The following is a 16,698-nucleotide window of genomic DNA, read 5'->3' on the forward strand; positions in this document are numbered from 1 at the left end:
GCCTGTACGGAAGCTGTACATCTCCTCAAATCGCAGCTCACGTCGCCTCCAGTGTTGGCTCACTTTGACATCGCCAGCCCCACCCTCGTCAACTGCGACGCGTCCGCTGCAGCTGTGGGGGGGGGTGTTATCGCAGATACAGAATGGAGTGGAGAAACCAGTCGCCTTTGCCTCCCGAGCCCTTAGCCCCACTGAACAGAAGTAGGTGAGCGTGAGGCGCTGGCGTGTGTCTGGGCATGTGAGCGGTGGCACCTGTACACGTATGGCCGTGCCTTCACCCTGTGAACCGATCATCAGGCTCTCACTGCCCTGCTGTTGACATCCGGCACGGGCCACAGACCACTGCGTCTACACCGCTGGTCTGACCGCCTCCGCCAATACAATTTCAGTCTCCAGTTCACGCCAGGACGTGACAATGTTGTTGCAGATCTGCTCTCCCGCACTGTCTCTGCTCCAGCCCCACTCGTGGGTTTTGAACATGTGGAACAGGATATCATACAGATGCTGCACACGCCTCTCCAAACCACAGTCTCTCTCCAGGAGCTCAAAGAGGCTTCTGAACAGGATCTGGCCCTCTCCCAGCTGTGCACCTTCATCAGAGATGGCTGGCCTCGCAAGGTGCCTGAGGAACTGTCTGCCTACTCCAGAGTTAAAGAGGAGCTCTCCTGCTGGAATGACTCCTGTGTTGCACGTGGGCTCTGCACTGTGGTCCCAAGTGCCCTTCGTGCGCGTGTTTTATCCACGGCGCATGAGGGCCACTTGGGCATAGTGAAGCTCAAACAACGATGCCGAGACCTAGTGTGGTGGCCGGGTATCGACAGGGAAATCGAGGCCCTGGTCAAGGACTGTGCAGCCTGCCTTGTAAGTGGCAAGACTGGCCACCAAGCTCCTCCACCCCTGCAACCCCTTGCCTGGCCCCCTCAGCCCTGGGAGCACCTGCAGCTGGACGTCTGTGGGGAGATCCATGGTGTCCCCCACCATCAACGGTTCCTAGTGGTGACCTATGACCTGCACTCAAAATGGTCAGAGGTCACTGCCGTGGGCTCCGTCACCTCTTGGGTCATCATCGATATCCTTGAGTCCCTCTTCTCCCGCTGGGGGCATCCAAAGGCCATCACCACAGACAATGGCCCCCAAATGGTCTCTTTGGAACTCTCCTCCTACCTTGAGAGCAAGGGCATCCATCACATATGCACAGCGTACTACCACCCTGAGTCAAACGGGGGTGGGGGGGGGGGGGGGGTGGGTGGAGTGTTTTAACCAGACACTGAAAAATGGCCTCAGAGCACACCTATCCCAGGGGTGTGCGTTTGACAAGGCCCTCCTCCACACACTGCTGCACTACAGAGCCTCCCAGCATTCCACTACAGGGGTCTCACCCGCATCCCTCGTGCTAGGCCGTGAGCTCATGCTGCCCCTTGGCAGGCTCCGCCCCTCGCTAGCTCAGAGCCCTGCTCCACGGGCGCAAGCCACAGTCGCCAGACAGCAGGAGAAGATGAAACTCCGCTTCGACCAGTCGAAGAGGGCCAAGGCGCCCAACATCTCAGTCTCCGATTGGGTCAGAGTCCGCAGGCCTCACCGCAACAATAAGATGGCTTCATTCTGGTCCTCCCCTCTCCAAATCAGCCGCCAACTTGGACCAGCCACTTTCTGCCTCACTGACGGCTCTCGGTGGCATGCCAGCCGCCTTCGGAAGGTGCCAGCACCCCCTGATGCAGGATTACATGGATCTAACCCCCAAGCCTTACCCCCAGAGTGGCGGGATGCACATGTGGCTCAGCCAGCCAACCCTCAAGCAGATATTGTGCCTCAGCCACAACCTCACCAGTCCCCACCTCGGCTTGCTCCTCACCAGTCCCCACCTTGGCCTGCTCTTCACCAGTCCCCACCTCGGCCTGTTCGTACACGTTCTCGCCCTGGCCACCTACAGGACTTTGTCACTACATTTCATGTTTGAAATTCTGTGAGGGGGGAGGAAATGTTATGTCTGCACACTGGGTTACAGTGCTGCATTAGAGTTACTCTAGCACATGAAGTTTGATAGTGCTGTTATCGTTATATTATGTCTGACATTGGTGATAGGTACTCGGTTGCCTTGGCCTGTAAGGGTTAGTTGGATCGAGCATTAAAACGACACGAGTTGATTTCTACATGCTGTCATCGAGTTATCTTTGCAATCGCAACACATACAAGCCAACTGCTATAACAACATCACACCAAACTATATACAGGCATCTAAACTCTACACTATTGTAAAAAGTATATTGTTATGAAGCCCATAACACCAAACAATATGGAGATATCTTGCATTCTACATTACACTTTACATCCTTTCAAAGCAAACTATATACAGGGATCCAAATTGTAATCTGCTGCATTAAACAGAAGAACTATATCCACACTAAACTCTAAAGAGTGATTTCAAATGGTACACATTAGACTTACATATGCTCTTCCCTCAAATAGGGTACTTGGCAGATGTTGCCAATCTGTTACTGGACCCAATCAGTGCACTTACACCACTCACCCAAACCGGCTTCCTCTGCAGCTCCCAGATGGAGTCCAGCACCAAAACCTTTGGCAGCAACAGAATACACGCTGCTGATTTTAATAGTGGCTTTTCTTTTAGTTTCAGTTTGCTGAGGCCTCAGAATGACCGTGCACTTGCAATGAAGGTGGGGGCAAAAAGCAGAGTCAGCGAGAATGGTCCCAGAATGGGCTGTGGAACAGATTACACTGGGGGTTGGGAACAGAGGTGCCAGAGTACAGGCTAAACTGCAGGGGCAGGACCAGAGGGGGCTACAGCAACACAGGCTTGTTTGGTCTCGTAGCAGTGGTGGCTGGCCAGTGGCTAAGAGCAACAACATTAATGGGTATGGCGGACTAGAAGGGAAGCCCGTTAGAAAGGCTGAAACATCAAGGTGAAAGCAGAGCATAGGAATGTAAGGACATAGGACCGACCCAGAGGCATAACAGCTGAGAGCTACAGTGACATTCACTGCCACAGGCAATGCAGTGCTTCTCTGGTGCGGGGCTAAATCCTTGCTGAAACAGGTGACAACTCAGTCACTGCCTCCCTGCTGAAGCAGAGTCACCTGACACACAGCCCCTCTGTCAGGTTCAGGTAAGATAGTCAGTTCCTGAAGACCTGCATGCTGTAAGGCCCCTGGCGACCTCCCTCTTCTACCACCCTCTCTAGGTCTGTGCAGTCTTCCTTGCTGACGAATCAGGCACTCCCAGACACCAATTTTGCAAAATGGTCCTGATTCAGGCACAGGACCTTTATTTCCATATGTTAATTAGGCCAGCGTTTGTTTTGGGTAGCCGCCAGGGACACTTGAAGTGCGCCTGAATCAATATGGCATTGGACGTAGTTTTGGCCCCATTCGGGCATGGAACTTTGCACTGCTAAATTGGTCATTTGGTTCCATTTTACACCCAAAAAAACAGGCAAGACAAGGTCCAACTTCTCCCATTAACTCATAGGGTGAAAAATACTGCTACAGGCTAATAAACAATTAAGCTCCATACAATTAGCCTCAATAACATCTTTGCCAAGCCATTAACTGCAACCACTCCACCCTTCCCCCATTCATCACCACTCACTACTTAAACAAAACTTTCTTTCATAAGAAAATGTTCCAATTGCACGCCAGTATTTTTTCAATTTCCCACTCCTGGAAGACACATTTCTTCTCTCCGCGAGGTTTTCTCCTCGACCATGCTTCCCCCTGCCCCGCCCCCCACGGACGATGCTACTCTCTGACTGGCACTTCCTGCTCTTGGTGGACAAAGCTTCTCCAATTCCAATTCCAATTAAAATGCTTTATTGGCATGAAAGTTTACAGAGAACCATATTGCCAAAGCTTACATAGCAAAAAGGTACAGTTTTCCAACATTCTGTAGGTGTCAATCGGTTTGACATTTGTTGGGTATATACAATATTACTTTTAAACAATATTAATTTTAAACAGTCTTTGTACTTCATTTGGTACGTTCAATATTAATTTTAAACAGTCTTAATTTTAAACAGTCCTCAGGTTGTGACATGTTGTTACATATTTGGCCCCAAGGTATGGTCTGTCTCCTTCTCCTAGGACTAATCTCAGTTTTGACAGATCATCCAATTCCTTGAAATCTGGGGTTGTTTGGCTTAGCTTGTTGAATAATATGTTTCTTGATGTGTTGAATTTTTCGCATTTTAGGAGGAAATGCATTTCTGTTTCAACCTCGCCAGCCAGACATTGATCGCATATTCTATTCTCTCTAGGCTGCCAGGATTTCTTGTATCTGCCTTTTTCAATTTCCAGTTGGTGGTCGCTTAGTCTGTACCTGGTGAGGGTCTGTCTCTGTTTTGTGTCTCTGATGGTCGTGAGGTAGTCTGCCAGTTTATATTCTCTTTTTAGGGCCCGGTAACATTCTAATCTGCTTTGGCTTTCGGTTATTTTGTTCCAATGTTCCAGGTAGGTTTCTTTGCATTTTTTAATGATTTGGTTCACTCGGATTGGTGTTTGGGCGGCTGTGTTGGTCTGGGGCTGGTCAGGGTCCGGCTGAGTACTTAGTTTCCGTAGCAGCTGACTCAGGGGACTCTTTTCTGGGTTTAGCTCTTGGGTCTGAAAGGCTTTGAAATGAAGGGTGTCTGGGGAGCTAGATTTGAGGTGATTTAGGAAGTTTAGTGCTCGTTTTTGGATGTTTATTATCAGTGGGTATCTGCCTAGTTCGGCTCTGCATGCATTTGTTGGCGTTTTCCTTTGGGTGCGAAGGATGCTTCGGCAGAATTCTGCATGTAGGGCTTCTATTGTATGTTTTTCCCATTTAGTGTAGCTTTGGTGATTTAGCGGGCCCCATACTTCACTACCGTACAGTGCAATGGGCAGGATTATGCTGTCAAATATTTTGAGCCAGATTTTGATTGGGATTTGGATGTTGTAGAATTTTCTTTTTATTGCATATAGGGCTCTTCGGGCTTTTTCTTTTAGTGCATTCACTGCTATGCTGAAGCTCCCTGATGCTGTAATAGTTAGACCAAGGTAGGCGTAGCTCATAGTGTGTCCTATAGTGATATCACTGAGGGTAAACTGGTATTTGTTTTCCTGACATCTGGGCCTTTTTTGAAAAATCATGATGTTGGTTTTCTTTAGATTTACTGTTAGAGCCCAATTTTGGCAGTATTTGTCGAGTAGGTCTAGTTGTTGCTGTAATCCCTGTTCTGTGGGAGACAGCAGAACCAGGTCGTCCGCATAGAACAGGGATTTCACTGCTCCATTCTCTCTATCTGATACTTCCTACTCCCAGTGGTAACACTCATCTTCTTGACATTTTCCACTCAGCACACAATGTTCCTCTTTTGCCAGGGCTTCTTGCTCCTCATCACTCTCAACAGCAACGCTAGTGCCAGTTCAGTTAACGACAGAGTGGACAACATAAATACCCACACCACAGACCTTTTACAGTAAGGTAAAAGGTGCACTTCAGCAACAGAAGGGCTGCGTGCAGCAAATACTGGCCAGGACTCCAGGACGTTCCTCAGAGCTGTTTCTGCTCCACCGCCATAACAAGGTTTACACTACACTTCCGGTGAAGTTACGGTGACGGAGCAGGAGCAGCTCCAAGGAAATTCCTGGTTATCGTCAAATCTTCCTAACATCCTTCCAGGATCTTCAGATTTATGAACCAGGGCTAACACACACTGGGCAGTCTGCATCCTGGCAACCTTTCGTTACTGGACCTCAACCTGATTGCAAATGGCCCTCTTGCTTTCTATGGAGCTCATCAAGAAAAATACTAATATTATGGTCAGGAAACCTGTATTGGGAACAATATGAACAGCTATCGCTTGACCATTCTGGATTCTTCATTGCAGTTTATTTCCAGCCATTTCAAAAATACTTAAAAATAAATCTGCTTCTACTGGATGAGATTATTAAATTCATGAGTCATAAATCCAATCGGAAGAAACCCAGATGCGTTAGCCAGCTTGAATGACAGGTGATGCACACAATGAGAAATAAGTGAGCTATAATAATTACTTCTAAAGAGGTAAAGTGTACTTTGTTGCGTCTGTATAGGGGTCAAGCGGGTCTTATCCTGCTTGGTGTGCTCATTAACAGTGGTTAATTGTGACTTCATTGAGAGGATACTTTACTCTTCTGCTGGTGGCAACAGCAGATTTTTTAGTATTCTACTGAATAACAAAATGGGGAGTGTTGGATGGGTTGATCTCTCAAAAACTGATTGAAACAACTACCCTAATGGCCTCTCTGCCATAACCTAGAAGACCCCACTTGCTATAATCCACAAAAGTAAAAGGATGATTTGCACAGAATTTGTGAAAAAAGTTACAGCTTCAATTAAAAATGTAAGTACCATTTAACTTGCTCTTCATTGTTAACAAAATTATATTGAGTTAAAGCTATGGTCCCTTTTATGGGGGCGGGGGTGGTATTGGGCGGAGGCAATGATGCCATCTCCCTACAGTAATTGTTATGTATTCTTCTGGTTCCTTCTTGCAGTGCTGTACAGTGCACAGATGTTTTTCTTTCTGTAGCTGAGAATTTAGCAACCACAATAGTCATGATTGTCTATAATAATTGCAAAATACTGCGGATGCTGGAAATCTGAAATAACAACAGAAAATGCTGGAAATACTCAGCAGGCCAGGCAGCATCCGTGGAGAGAGAAACAGAGTTAACGTTTCAGGTCTGGGACCCTTCATCAGAACTGGAAAAAGCTGGAGATGTAACAGATATTAAGCAGGTGCAGAGGAGGGGGGGGGGGTTAGGAGGGGAGGAAGGAATTGAAAGAACATCCTGTACTTTTGTAAGAGGCAGGAAAGATAAAATGTTGCAAATGGGAATGGCAAAAATCATACTGCATGAAAAATGGAGGCAGGGATAATTATCTGAAATTGTTGAACTCAATGTTGAGTCCGGCAGACTGCAAAGTGCCCAATCGAAAGATGAGGTGCTGTTCCTCGAGCTTACGTTGAGCTTCATTGGAACAATGCAATAGCCCGAGGACAGAGAGATCAGAGTGGGAGTGAAGCGGTGAATTAAAGTGACAGGCGACCGGAAGCTCAGGGTCACCCGTACGGACTGAACGGAGGTGTTCCGCAAAGCGGTCGCCCAATCTGCGTTTGGTCTCCCCAATGTAGAGGAGACCGCATCGTGAGCAGCGAATACAGTATATTAAATTGCAAGAAGTACAAGTAAATCGCTGTTTCACCTGGAAGGGGTGTTTGGGGCCCTGGACAGTGGGAAGGGAGGAGGTAAAAGGGCATGTGTTGCATCTCCTGCGCTTGCACGGGAAGGTGCCAGGTGAAGGAGCAGGGCTGTTGGGGGTGATTGAAGAGTGGACCAGGGTGTCGCGGAGGGAGCGGTCCCTTCGGAATGCTGAATGGGGTAATTGTCATGATTGTCTGTTTGAAGAATCATAGCCACAAAACTACCCTTATAACTACTGTGGTCAACAGCGTGATCAATGGGTTAATGGTTCTAATAAGAGCAGCAATACCAAGGAAGAACAAACAGGAATTGAAACCCCCCAAACATAGTGTGGGTAGAGAAAGTCAGTCATGTGTATTTTATAGAAACTTTAGAAAGTCATCTATGGAATTTAAGTATGCATCCACACACACACACACAGGCTTTACAAAGTTTAGGATTTGACCTATGATATGTGGAGAAGATTGAAAGCAGAAGAACATTTTCTTTTGCCAACTACAGTTCCAGTTTGTATGTGGAGAATAGTCAGAGAGAACTGTAAAAACTAATCCGAGTTAATTCCAAGAGGAAATCATTTTTCTCAATCAAACTACTAAATGTAGCAATATCACATTAACAAAATGAATTTTAATTTGAATGAAATTATATTTATAACCTGTATATTAATTATTCTAACCCTTCAAATGGACAATTTTAATTCCTCATTCAAGTTACATTTCAGTAAGAAAAAAATGGCACAGGCAAATAGTTAAGAGTTCAATGAATGAAAATCCACTTGCTGAAGTTACTTAATCTGCAAGGCTTTATGCAGTGGTTACACAATTTATATATACAGATATATATATATTAAAAAAATTCTGTACTCACTCTGTAGAATTAGAACGTGGTCTAAATTTCCTTCCTTTATTTTTCTTTCGGTTGGCTCCTAAACTCCCTGAAGGAAATAATCAGGAAAAATCAGAGAAGTTTGGAAACAGAGTGAATTACATCATCAGCACGATTTTAAAACAATTCAGTGATGAAGAAGTATTAAACAAACATTGCCATGGAAAGAAATACGTTCCCACTTTATGTTGTAATATTTGTTGTAATATTTGATAGACGTTCTTCCACCTTTTTGAACAGGTTTCTATATTCCTCCTCCAGTCAGCATTTAGTCTCAACGTTGGAAGAAAGCCATTCAGCTAAAGTATGTGATTGGTCAGTCAGTAAATGGTTCTCATCACAGCAGCATACTCCAGCATCCTTTCCAGTCCTAGATACTGATTCAGACAATTAAAAATGTATGTAGTTATTTAAAAAAAATGTTTTATAGGGTAGCTGATGGTGACCTGGTTCTTCTAATGCCTCTGTTGTACCTAACCTGCTAGTGCAAGTTCCAACTCCTCAGCTGCTTTGAATAATGCCAAAAGATTTGCACTGGCTGCATACTCTAAACTCTCCAGTTTCCTTAATACTTGAGAATACCATCATGGGTGTGAAGCCATGCACTGTGTGCCAGCCTTGGCCCAGTGGTAGCACTCTCACCTCTGAGTCACAACACTCTGGTTTCAAGGTCCATTCCCGAGACTTGAGCACATAACATAGACTGACACTTCAGTGCAGTACTGAGGGAGTGCGGCACTGTCAGAGCCTATCTTTCAGATAAGATGTTAAAATGAGTTCCCACTTACTCTCTCGGGTGGATATAAAAGATCCTACCATTCAAAGAAGAGCAGGAGAGATTTCCTGGTTCCCGGGCTAACATTTATCTCTCAATCAACACCACCAAAACAGATTAGCCGGTCATTGTTATTTGTGGGACCTTGCCGTGTGCAAATTGGCTGCTGCATTTTCCTACGTTACAACAGCTTCGAATATAAATCCATATTATTCATTATATTATAAAAAAATATATATATATATAAAAATAACACTAACCCTGCCAAGAGTTACTGCGTGGTCTGCCATTTTCACAGACATCTGGGATATGTTTTTCATCTGGAATCCGTTCACTCCAAGAATGGGAGAGTCCATTTGATCTGAAATATTAAAAGTATATGCGAGGTAATTCTCCACTTTGACCTTACAAAGAGATGCCAGATTAATGCGTTTAATTGTTCTCTGGCTTCTCAAAGGTAGTGTACTAAGATACCAAAACAGAGATGTTGCTGTATCTGTTTTAGTATATTACTGCCATCACAATTTAAATGAGGAAACTTGCATAATTTAGCTGAAGGAGCAGCCTTTGGAGTGAGAACCCATGTGTGCTTACCTTGGTGCATGCAGTTCATTACACGGTAGCTGATTGACAAGCAAGGAACGAGGCCCTGACTGCGCGTGTGCAAAGTCGTGCAGTACTATGCACATTCACAATTTCCCCTTGTGTGCTCTGTATTACTGTTTGCAAGTGCTAATTTTGTTGTTTATACTAATGGCCATGTCGGCCTACGTTCAGGGTCTGTACAAGGGAGGAACAGATGCACAGAAGCACTCCTGAGGTAATTGTGCATGTCGCACGTTTTTCCACGATTCATTAAATTCCTTTGAGTGGTCTCAACACCGTCTCCCTCCCAAATTTCCATATTTTTTCTCAAGAATGGATAGCAGCAGATCTATATCCAGACATTCAAGGTATGAGGAGAGGGTCTATTCTGTGAGCCCAGGTAGCTTCACAATACACAACCCTCGCTTTATAGGATGGGTCGTGAAAACAACCAATCAGCAGTGACTGGTGTACTCATGCATGGTTTGTAAGGGACCAATCGGGAGCAACAAAATGTAAAGCGCTGACCCATGATGGTGGAAGCAGAGCACTGACCAGGGAACCTGTTTTATGTTTTGTGGATACAATGACTGGGCAAGCTCAGAGTGAGTCCAAAGCACAAACAGAGAAAAAATACTAAAAGAAAATCACACACTAATAGCGGCCACTGCCATTTACTTACTGTTCCTCTGCTCGTTGTTCCTCTTCAGATTGTGTGTATTTTCTCTATCAACCATTATGCTGTCTTCTTTCTAGATTCTCAGTTTTCTACCCCTGTTTCTCTTTGATCTTCAGATGGTTCTAATGCAGTTTGTGCTACCCAGTAGTTAGGTCTCTGCAACCTGTACACTGCAGTGTCAGAAAATAGACACTGCCAGTGGCCCCTATGCTCAAGAATTCAGCCTCTAAAGATTCTGTGTGAATCCAAGAGACTTGGAAGAGATGGCATCGTCTGCGGTCATTTGAGAGGATGGAAGTGAATCTTGGAAAAGAATAGGAAAGGGGTGACTAAAGCACCGGAATCCTCCACCGTGCAAGCCTGAGGAGTCTTGTTGAGGCAGAAACTTTACAGATGCTACTGCTATAAGTGGGTCTCATCTCAGTACAGCTTACCTATCATGTTGCTACTATAAAAAGCAAAACATAGGTTGTCAAGGTACCCCCTGGCCATTCCACCTTCCCTCAGTCTGGTGCCTGCGTTAGTGCAGATAAAATTCAGAACTGGGCACAAAACTAGCTTTTGCATTAGCACCCCAAACACACAGGGGGAAATTGGGTTTAAATGGTTTAAAGCTCAAGCTCTTATATAATGTGTGCTTTACTTTATTTGCTACGTAATTAACTCAATCTGCTTGTTGCTTGTAAAAGAATAGGTTGAAAGAGAAATGCAGACCTTTTCTTAGAACTAGATGCTGAATAGTTTGAGCTGACTCCAGGAGGTATGTCACTATAGAAAGAGTCAGCTTCCCCAGGCTTTTTGACATAGTCTCCTTGTGGCATTTGCCTACAAACAGTGAGAAGGTAGGAAAGAAGAGCCATCAAACCCGGAACGAGTACATCTAGAACTACCATACATCATAACATTCTATCAAATAATCGTGTTCAAAATTCAAATTTGGTTGATGTTATGCTGCATGGTATCACAAGCAACATATTTAAAAGCACGCTATGTGGTAAATGAAAGCTGTAAAGATAAAGTTGTAAATGAATTAGTAGTCTGACAAGAGTAAAAGTTAAGCGGCCAATGGGTATATAAGTGCCCATGATAAACCAGGTGCTGGGCAGCCCAATAGTTCCGAGAGGAATGTCAGACTCCCAACCCAGTGGGTTGTAAGCTTGCATTCCAGCCTTAATTGGCGTTCAGACGTGTCTGTTGTCATTTTGGATGAGTTTCGTCAGTTCCTGCCCATCCTGGTAGGTGGAGCACACACAGCATGGAGCACTGAATCTCAGGGGAGAGGGAAGACTGGCAGGCCTGCTTGTGACCCACAGAAGAACAACTCCCACAGCTGATCACAGAGTGACGCTGAAAGCCACCACTGAGAAGCCTGTGCTCCAAGCTTTCTGCTCTCCCAGCTGGAAGAGGAAACCTGGAAAAAGAAAACTGCGGCAGGGAAAGAGGAGGAGGAAGATGACGAGGACAAGGAGGCAATACAATGGGGTAAAGCAAGGGTGTGGCAGGGAGGTAAGCCCGATGATTAGTTATGAATTATCTGTCAGAATGAAAGACTTCAGTAAAATGCAGTTACTTCTAAAAGGCAACACATAAAAGTACTCAGTAGAACCCTGAAATTAAACAAACATACCTTCTTTCTCGATAGTTTCTTTCAAACATGAAGCAGAGGGAAGCAAGTAAATAAAAATGTAAATCAAAGCATTTTCATGACAAGAAATTAGTTTATGAACTGGAATGTTAATAATCATATTACATGATGAATAATCATAATGAACCATATGGAATTCAAACACTTTTTCTTGCTTAATCAATCCTGTATTACCTTATTTTGCAGCTAAATGTTTGCCAGAGATTCGCATACAAATTAGTGACTTAAATTCTCTACATAAAAACCTAAGGTAGTGGATCTCCACTAGAAACCTGCTTCTGAATCTGTCTTTGTGGACATTGGTAATGGAAGCTTCTGTTGGGGATGAATGCCAATCCTGGTCAGAGTATCTATGGGAAAGACTGCATCTCTGAAGTATACTTCCTGGCAAGGGGAGCAAGGAGCAATGTGGACTCATCTGTAAATCGGACTATTCCAGCCTACGATCTTAGCAGACCAGGAAGGTGAAGGATTAATATGAGACAGGGAAAGATAACCTTTATTATTTCAAATAAAGCAATGGTTATGCACATAGCTTTTTAATGCTGATATTGTTTAAGTATATACCTGTTCCCCTCTCCAAAATTGGAATGGTGACTCTGTCTAATTATTTATTACAGTTCAATATGTCGGTGACCCATTACGAGTGGTTTAGTGGCATAGCAGATTAACATAGTGATATGACATGGAGTGGAAAAATCCAGGTTTGCGACTGGTTGTGTTCCACATGCTCAGTCGCTTCACCAGCGTCTATGTTGCTTCAGTGCTTACAAAAGGGCACAAAGTAACATTAATACTGTCTTTGCTCCCTCCACCACAGCAAATAGAGGGTATAGTATTCACACTAGGTGCATATGCAGAGCAAGGGAATTTTCTGGTGACACAAGGGGTAATGTTACGAGTCGGCACTACCAGTGGGAAGCCTCGCCGGCTGGCAGTGTATTTATGACCATTCAATTTAATAGCCAGAAGGTCATGGGCAGTGCACACCTGAATTTCCAATTCACCAGTGTGGATTTGTAAAGTCACCCCTTTCAAATAAATACAATTCTTCCTATTGACCAAAAGGAAAATGATTTGCTATTGAGAGGCAAAGAAAATTGAAGGACAATTCAAGCTAGACCACTCCCTTTCACTGCCTCGTGTCTCACTCAAAAGCAATATAGGCAAAGGCCTGATACTAGAGCCCTGGGTTTAACCCAGCCTGCCATGAATAGCTAATGACAATGACCCAGGACAATGGCAAGCTTCATGGCAGGGTTGTTGGGGGGGGGGGGGGGTCGGTGGGGAGGCAGGCAGGCAGAAGTCCTACCCTGACCCTGTAGGGGTGGGAAAAGGAAAATTCAACCCAATACATTTTCTCTGTCATACTTCAGTATACAAATTTCTGTCACACTTTCTGATCAATCACAGTCCAACAGGTAGGCACCAGAATAATCAGCAAATGGCAGCAGTAATGAAAACTACCAATTATGAAGTTTAAAAAAAACTATTAATCTACCTAACAATGTGGAAGATTTCCCTTGTGTCCTATCCACAAAATACAGGTCAAAACTAACCCTGCTATTTACTGCTCTGTCTGCTTCCTCCCAGTCATCAGTAAAGTGATGGAAGGAGTCATTAATAGTGTCATCAAGTGACACTTACTCACCAATAACCTGCTCAGTTCGGGTTCCACCAGAACCGCATCACAGTCTTGATCCAGACATGAATGCAAGAGCCGAGTGGAGTGAGAGTCGGTGCCCTCAACATCAAGGCAGCAAGTGATCGAGCATGGCATCAAGGAGCCCTAGCAAAACTGAGGTCAATGGAGGTTAATGAGAAAAACCTCAAGTAGTTGAAATCATACCTGACAACAGAGGGTGGTTATGGTTATCAGAGGCCAATCAGTGCAGCCTCGGGACATCACTGCTAGAGTTTGTCAGGGCAGCCTCCTTTGCTCGATAATCTTCATGAGCTTTATCAATTACCTTCCTTCTGTCATAAGGTCAGGAGTTGGGATGTTCGCGGATAATTCCAGTGTTCAGCTCCATTTACAACCCCTTCGATAATGAAGCAGCCTATGCCAGTGAGACTTTCATCGCCGAGTCCGTCGTTAACCAGAATCTTAACTGTTCCAGCCATATAAAACACTGTGGCTACAAGAGCAGGGTAGAGGCTGGGTACTCTGTGACAACTGGCTCATCTCTTAACCAATGTTTCCTCTAATTTTGTTTGGCGCCGCGCGTTCCCTTTAAGGGGTTGTGCGGGCCATTCAAGATACCACATATGAGCAGTTTTTGTATTGAAAAGTCGGCAAGCCGGCTGTGCGGAATCCCTGGAGCGACTATCAGAATGGTAGAAGGCGAACCAGATGGACCTTGGTCTTTTTTCATCTTGCAATTCCCATATTCCTATGCATTCTGCCCTTATTAAATAATTATGGATTAAAAGACGCAGCCCTGGACAACTGATTTATATGGGTGACATTAAGAAAAGGATGGGAAATAGTGTGGACATCAAAATGATGTCACTTCCTCTCCCTTAATAATATTGTATGGAAGCTCCAGTCTCTTGCTGGCTGTCGCAATGCCTACTGGAAATGTGCAACACGTGTACTATGGGTGGAGGTTGAATGCAAGTAATTTTCCTCCATATTTATGTTCCATGATAGCTTATGTAAGAGCCATAAAAGCTTAAGAAAATACTTTAAAATAGTGGCTAAATGGCATAATACAGTTAATTTACCTGAACGACTTATTGTATTAAGAAACCCCCTATTTTCTTGCTCCAGTAGTATAGTCCGACACCCCCTTCATTCTTGCCACAATGGAACAGTCCCTAAGCCACACATGGGTGCAGCCATCTTACAGTTTTAAACTGCACGTGGTGAAAGAGGCAGAAGCTGTGAGGTTTGGAGCAGTACAGTTTTTGACCGTGTTCATTTATACGTGTTTGCTTTGTAATTCTGTTTGTTAAGTGTTATAGTAAACCATTTAAAAGACAAAGCTACGTTTGGGAACGTTTTATTTCGACACGCGTCTACTCGATGTTAAAAGCCCCACAGCCCAGTGGCCTGCCTGTTTGGAAACTAAGAAGCGCCACTACATTAGTCAAAAACTAGCTCCCTAAGAAGGAAGGGACGGAATCGTCGGCGAACGTATACATGAATGGTCACGGAGCCAGACGACAATTTAAGAAAGCGAAGGTACAGTGACTGTTACTTGCTTTGTTCATTCTGTTGAGAAGCTAAATAAGAGCTGTGGGTAAAATGGCCGAGGCCTTAAGGAGCCAGGAGCTTCCCCCAGCCAGAAGGATTGCTGGCCAAAAGAGGGAAATAAAGCTCACCCCAAAGGCAAGGGAAGAGAAGTTACATAGAAGCATAGGTGCAAGGAAGGCTAAATTAGTTCAGATAACTGGAAAAATGAAGATAATTGATCGTCTCATGGAAGATAATGCTAATATTAAGAAAGCTGAAGACATGATGTATTACGATTTCTCCAAGCTGCATGAAGAATTTAATATACTCAATGAAGATGTATTAGCACTTCTGTCTGAAGAAGAGGGAAACACTGATCAGCACGACTGGTTTGATCTTAAATCAACCAGCATTAAGGACTATATCAAGGCCACGGAGCAGTGGATGTTAAAAATTCGTCAAGATGCTGATACAGCAGAGGAAGATAAGGTTGACGATGAAGTCGGACCAGACGATAGCATTTCAGAGACTTCCGCCAGACCGAGCAAAAATCGAAAAGAAGGTAGCTCTGTTTCTGGACGCAGGTCAGTCGCTTCTACCACAAGCTCGGCGCGACGCATGAGAGCGGAGGCTGAACGGGCGGCGTTGATGGCGCGCGCAGCATCTTTAGATGAGAAGCAAGCTCTTGAACGGGAAGAGGCCCAACTGCAGGCCCAACAGGCCCAACTGCAGGCCCAAGTGCAGGCCCAACAGGCCCAAGTGCAGGCCCAGCGGGCCCAGGTGCAGGCAAAGAAAGAACGGCTGGAGATGAAAACAGCTATCGAGGTCTCAGATGCCAGGTTGAGTGCGTACGAAGATTATGAAGGCTCACGGGACGGCGGGAGCCACTGCCAGTCAACGTTGCCACATAGAGTTGGATCCAGGGCACCTTCAAGAGTTACAACAGAGCCCGAAAGCAATTCCCCGGCATTACAGCGTGGAAGAGTGGCCTCTCCACTAACAGGAGCACGTGATGCTACCCCAGACGTCAGACGGTCTAGACTAGACCCTGCTGATGACCACCAGAGGCCTGAAGACACAGGGAGAAGCCTATACCGAGTGATGCAACGTCAGAACGAAATTACAGAGATGCTTGTAAAACAACAGAATCTGTTTCGACTCCCTCAAAGAGACATACCAGTGTTCCAAGGCGACCCACTCAAGTATAAGCCCTTCATCAGATCCTTTGAACAAGCCATCGACTCCAAGACAGAGAGCAGCAGTGATAAGTTGTACTACCTGGGACAGTACACCAGTGGTAAACCACAAGACCTGGTCAGAAGCTGTGAACACATGAGACCGGACCGGGGATACATAGAAGCCAGGAAGTTGCTGCAGGAGCACTATGGTAACGAGCTGAAGATAGCCACTGCATATATCGAAAAGGCTACCAAGTGGCCACAGATCAGATCGGAAGACGGAGAGGCATTGAACGCATATGTTCTCTTCCTCATAGGATGTCGCAACACCATGGAGGATGTTGAATTCATGGAAGAGATGGACAATCCTACGACTATGAGAATCGTCATCTCTAAGCTTCCTTACAGGATGAGAGAACAATGGAGAAGAACAGCCTTTGAGATAATGGAGAGACGGAAAAGTAGAGCCAGGTTTGCAGACTTAGTGAATTTCATAGACAAACAGGCTAAAATTGCTAGGGACCCATTGTTTGGAAACATCCAGGATGTC

General features: G+C 45.1%; 1 protein-coding gene across 1 annotated transcript in view; it reads right to left on the minus strand.

Moving 5' to 3' along the window:
• The window catches only part of LOC147117152 (disintegrin and metalloproteinase domain-containing protein 22-like), a 173,969-nt gene that overhangs the window by 31,662 nt on the left and 125,609 nt on the right, over nt 1–16,698 (minus strand). The window contains exons 15-18 of the mRNA XM_085987893.1: nt 11,775–11,792; nt 10,862–10,972; nt 9,144–9,244; nt 8,091–8,157 (exon numbers count right to left, since the gene is read on the minus strand). Coding sequence (XP_085844019.1) covers nt 8,091–8,157; nt 9,144–9,244; nt 10,862–10,972; nt 11,775–11,792 — 297 coding nt within the window. The remainder of the gene's footprint in view (nt 1–8,090; nt 8,158–9,143; nt 9,245–10,861; nt 10,973–11,774; nt 11,793–16,698) is intronic.

Source organism: Somniosus microcephalus, chromosome 5 (genome assembly GCF_052327205.1).
Source record: "Somniosus microcephalus isolate GS21.2 chromosome 5, FLI_Smic_1.0, whole genome shotgun sequence".
NCBI lineage: Eukaryota > Metazoa > Chordata > Chondrichthyes > Squaliformes > Somniosidae > Somniosus > Somniosus microcephalus.